The 4,689-nt window shown below is 49.5% G+C and overlaps 1 protein-coding gene across 1 annotated transcript in view; it reads left to right on the top strand.

Annotated features, from left to right (window-relative positions):
• The first annotated feature begins 2,974 nt into the window (after positions 1–2,974).
• Positions 2,975–4,689, top strand: part of LOC101359454 (arachidonate 15-lipoxygenase) — a 125,329-nt gene continuing 123,614 nt past the window's right edge. The window contains 1 exon segment of the mRNA XM_023730994.1: positions 2,975–3,109. Coding sequence (XP_023586762.1) covers positions 2,975–3,109 — 135 coding nt within the window.

The raw sequence follows: 4,689 nt of genomic DNA, 5'->3' as shown, positions 1-4,689 counted from the left end.
AAAAACAAAAAACAAGCCCATTGCTGTTGAGTTGATTCCGACTCATAGTAACCCTAAGGAATAGAGTAGAACTGCCCCATAGGGTTTTCAAGGAGTGGCTGGTGGATTTGAAGTGCTAATCTTTTGGTTAGCAGCCGAGTTCTTAATCACTGAGCCTCCAGGGCTTTGTCCCTAGCATTCTGAAATTTCACAGGTCTAGGTCTAGACTTGGTGTAGGTCTATTTATTTTTATTTTGTTGGCATTTTATGTGTTATATCAATCTGGAGCTAATATTCACTCAGTTCTAGGAAATTTTGTTTGTTTTATAAGTTTGCTTCACTTCTTTCTTTCTCTTCTTTCCTTCAAGAGCTTCTATTACTTACATGTTGAATTTCAGACTTATTCCCTAATTTTTCTCATCTTTTCTCCCTTGTTTTCTATTTCTTTGGTGATTCCCTTAACTTTTCCTCCCATCCTTCTTTTGAAATTTTAGTTTCTGCTACCATATTTTTATTTCCAGGGGCTCTTTCTTATTCTTTGAACATTGTTTTTTTTTAAATAGATTCTTCTTCTTGTTTCATGGTTGCAACATGCTATCCCTCTTTTGATATTGATAATTTTCTGCAAGTTTCCTCTCTGTCTTGGTCTCTATATTTCACACTAGAAGCTTGACTATCTCTCATATTTAAAGTAAAGCCTTATGAAATGCTCATTGGAAACTTTTTGTGCATCGTGGGGCTTTTCAGCTAGATGTGTTCACTGAGGGTGACTGAAGTGGGGGGACCCCAAATGCCAGTATTTGTAGGTCATTTCTGTTGGCCACGCAGAGTTTCCCCCAAAAGGAGTCCTTTTATCTTTTGTTTAGAGGGTGTAAGCTTGGCTGCTTACATTTGAAGTGTGATGTCTACAAGGAGAACGAGGGCACGATTAAAGCAGAGAGCTCAGCATCAAGCCACTGGAAACCTCCCTCCCAGTTAGCGTGGGCTGTTAGCTCCCTTTGGATGTCGTTCTTCCTAAGTAGACGTCTGGGCCCTTATTGAATGGGATGCCAACAAGGAAACTTCTGTACATTAAATCCAAAGGCACTATCATAAATTAGTAGTGGAGATATTCCAGTCAGTCAAGCTAGTGTGCTTTTCCCTTTTAACCCCCGAATGGAAAATCCTAAATTTTGAGAACGTGTCAGAAATGCCCTCACCTTTCCTTTTTCCTCACTGGTGTTTCAGGTAATGACATTTGTCAGATATCACAGATGTTTACCCGTGTTTTTTTGACTATGCCAAAGCATTAGACAGTGTGGATCATAACAAATTATGGATAGCATTACGAAGAATGGGAATTCCAGAACACTTAAGTGTGCTCATGTGGAACTTGTACACAGACCAAGAGGCAGTTCTTTGAACAGAACAAGGGGATACCGCATGGTTTAAAAATAGGAGAAGTGTGCGTCAGGGTTGTATCCTTTCGCCATACTTATTCAATCTGTATGCTGAGCAAATAATCTGAGAAGATAGACTATATGAAGAAGAACGGGGCATCAGGATTGGAGGAAGACTCATTAACAACCTGCCACATGCAGATGACACAAGTTGCTTGCTGAAGGTGAAGGGGACTTATTAATGAAGATCAAAGACTACAGCCTTCAGTATGGATTGCACCCCAATATAAAGAAAACAGAAATCCTCACAACTGGACCAATAAGCAACATCATGATAAATGGAGAAAATATTGAAGTTGTTGACGATTTCCTTTTGTTTGGATCCACAATCAATGCCCATGGAAGCAGCAGTCAGGAAATCAACTGATGTATTGCATTGGGCAAATGTGCTATAAAAGACCTCTTTAAAGTGTTAAAAAGCAAAGATGTCACTTTAAGGACTAAGGTGCACCTGACCCAAGTCATGGTGTTTTAAATTGCCTCCTATGCATGCGAACGCTGGACAATGAATAAGGAAAACCGAAGAAGAATTGATGCCTTTGAATTCTGGTGTTGACGAAGAATATTGAATATACCATGGACTGCCAGAAGAACGAACAAATCTGTCTTGGAAGAAGTACAGCCAGAAAGCTCCTTGGAAGCAAGGATGGCGAGACTTCATCTCACATACTTTGGACATGTTATCAGGAGGGACCAGTCCCTGGAGAAGGACATCATGTTTGGTAAGGCAGAGGGTTAGCGAGAAAGAGGAAGATCCTCAGTGAGATGGATTGACACAGTGGCTGCAACAATGAGCTCAAGCATATCAACTGTGGTGAGGATGGTGCGGAACCAGGCAGCGTTTCATTCTGTTGTACATAAGGTCGCTATGAGTCAGAAGCGACTGAGGGCACCGGACAACAACAGCAGTACTGCAAACGTGAAGGCATGGGGGACAGGAACAACACGGTGGGTTCTGGGCAACACTAGCTGCAGCCTTAAGTGGGGGGCGGGAGATGGGAATGGGTGTGGAGTGAACTGCAGGAGAGCAGGCCAGGTTGGCAAGAACTCTGAATGCCAAGGAGTTTGGATTTTTATCCTGCAACGATAGGTAGCAGAGGTTTCTAAGCTCCAAGGGAATGGGCCCCAGAGCCTGGCACAAAGGAGGCAAGTTTTCAAAGCTGGTCGAATTAATTCTGTGGCCCTATTGTACCTTCCACAAACGCTGGCGCAGACCCGGTCTCCTGGCTCCCTTCACCCTCCCCTGCAACTTTAAGCATGACCCTTGACGGGGGTGAACTAGTTTTACTGCTGGGTACACACTCCCCCCACACCCCCCCACCTTCTGGCCCTGGCTTTGACTTCTTCCTGTCTACTTTCTGTCCAAATCCTCATCTGCTTCCCCCTTCCACCCTCCTCCCACCAGGATTACTTACCACACCCGCTACCCACTGTCAGAACCCCGCTTTCTCGGACTTGGGGGCTGAGCTCTGGGCTGTGGGGGCGGGGTCTCGGGCCCTGTTATTTGCCACCTCCACTGCTTCCCCCTCAGCAGGCTCGAAACGTCCTTGGGCAAGATGGTTGTCTACCGCATCCGCGTGCCCACTGGGACCTCGCTCTGCGCGGGCTCCAATAATCAGGTGCAGCTGTGGCTGGTGGGCCAGCATGGGGAGGCGGCAGTTGGGACGCGCCTGCGGCCCACGCGGGGCAAGGTGAGAGAGCGCCGGGCGGGGTGGGCTGCGCCCTGGCCCCAAATCCATCAAAACCTGGGGAGGGACGCGTCCTCGGCCGGCCTCCAGCTCCTTGCTGCAGAGGGCGCTCCCAGCTGGGCGCGAGAAGCTCACCGAGACCGCGGGGTAAAGCGCTTGAGGGCGGTATGTGGCACACAGTTGGCGCTCAAAAAATGTTCCTGCTGCCTGGTCCCCTGGAATTGAGGGGATACCCCGCGTGCCCCTTGTTCCACAGAGCTCTGCCATCTCGAAACTCAACGGCCCCGGGATCAGCCTGGCCATCTCCTGCTTTACATATTCCGTGGTTCTTACATCTCCTGCGTGCGGGCTTTATCAGAGTGGAAAACAAACAGAAGCCAAGAGACAGTAACCACCTCAATTTCCCCAGCCCCTTCACTTCTCCCACCACAATATCTACCTGGTGTTCGCCCCTAGGAGCCTTGGTGGCGCAGTGGTTAAGCGCTCGACTGCGAACCGAAAATTTGACGGTTGGAACCCACCAGGTGCTCGGCAGGGAGAAAGATGTGGCAGTTTGCTTCCTTAAAGATTCAAACCAAAAAAAACAAACCCATTGCCGTCGAGTCAATTCCAACTCATAGCGACCCTGTAAGACAGAGTAGAACTTCCCCATAGGGTTTCCAAGGCGTGCCTGGTGGATTCAAACTGCGGACATTTTGGTTAGCAGCCAAACGCTTAACTACTAAGCCCCCAGGGTTTCAGCCCTGAGACCCCTATGGGGCAGTGCTACTCTGTCCTATAGGGTCGCTATAAGTCAGAATCCACTCGATGGCAATGGGTTTTTGGTTCGCCCCCCAGCTCCTTTTTTCCCTTTGCCCACCCCCCAATTCCCATCGCCTGTCCCGCACACTCTTCCAGACCTCCAGATCCGATATCCGTCCCACGGACACCTCAAAGGCACATGTCTAAAGGAGGACCTCCCCTCCCTCCACCCCAGGCCTCTCTTCCAGTATTCCCCAGCTCCATGAGGTCAAAGACACGAGTGTCAGCCGCTCCTCCTCCCTTTCTTCGCGCCATCTAACCAGGAATTGAGCGCTGGCAATTCTACCTCGCTGGCATCACCCGCATCGGTGCTCTGATGTCCACCCCGCCCCTGACCACCAGTGACCTTCGGAACCTGCGTCACCTTCACCCTCTTAACCAGCCTTATTGCCTGCAGCCAGAGTGATTTCTCTCAAATACATTCCCACCCTTGTCATCTCCCTGCTTAAAATCCCCAGGTGGCTCCCTCTTGTCCTCAGGACCAAATCCAAAGCCCTTGACTTGACCTCGGAGACCCTTTCACGATCTGGTCCGACTCATCTCCCCACACCGGCGCTCTGCGCTCCATCTCCAAGCCGCTGCTCGCCCTCCCTTCGCCTCTGCCTGACACCCGTTCCCTCCCCCCCCCCCCTTTTCCACTCTCGCACTCCCCCTGGCTAAACCCTCTCCACTTCCAGGTTTCCGTTTGGACAGAATTTCCTCCAAGAATCCTGCTCCAGGCCAGCTGGGGCCTCTGTCCAGCTGGGGGCGGGGTGGGGGGTGCTGGGAGGACGTCTGACAGC

This window comes from Trichechus manatus, unplaced genomic scaffold (genome assembly GCF_000243295.1).
Source record: "Trichechus manatus latirostris isolate Lorelei unplaced genomic scaffold, TriManLat1.0 scaffold00040, whole genome shotgun sequence".
Taxonomy (NCBI): domain Eukaryota; kingdom Metazoa; phylum Chordata; class Mammalia; order Sirenia; family Trichechidae; genus Trichechus; species Trichechus manatus.
This window is presented reverse-complemented; position numbering and strand designations above follow the sequence as displayed.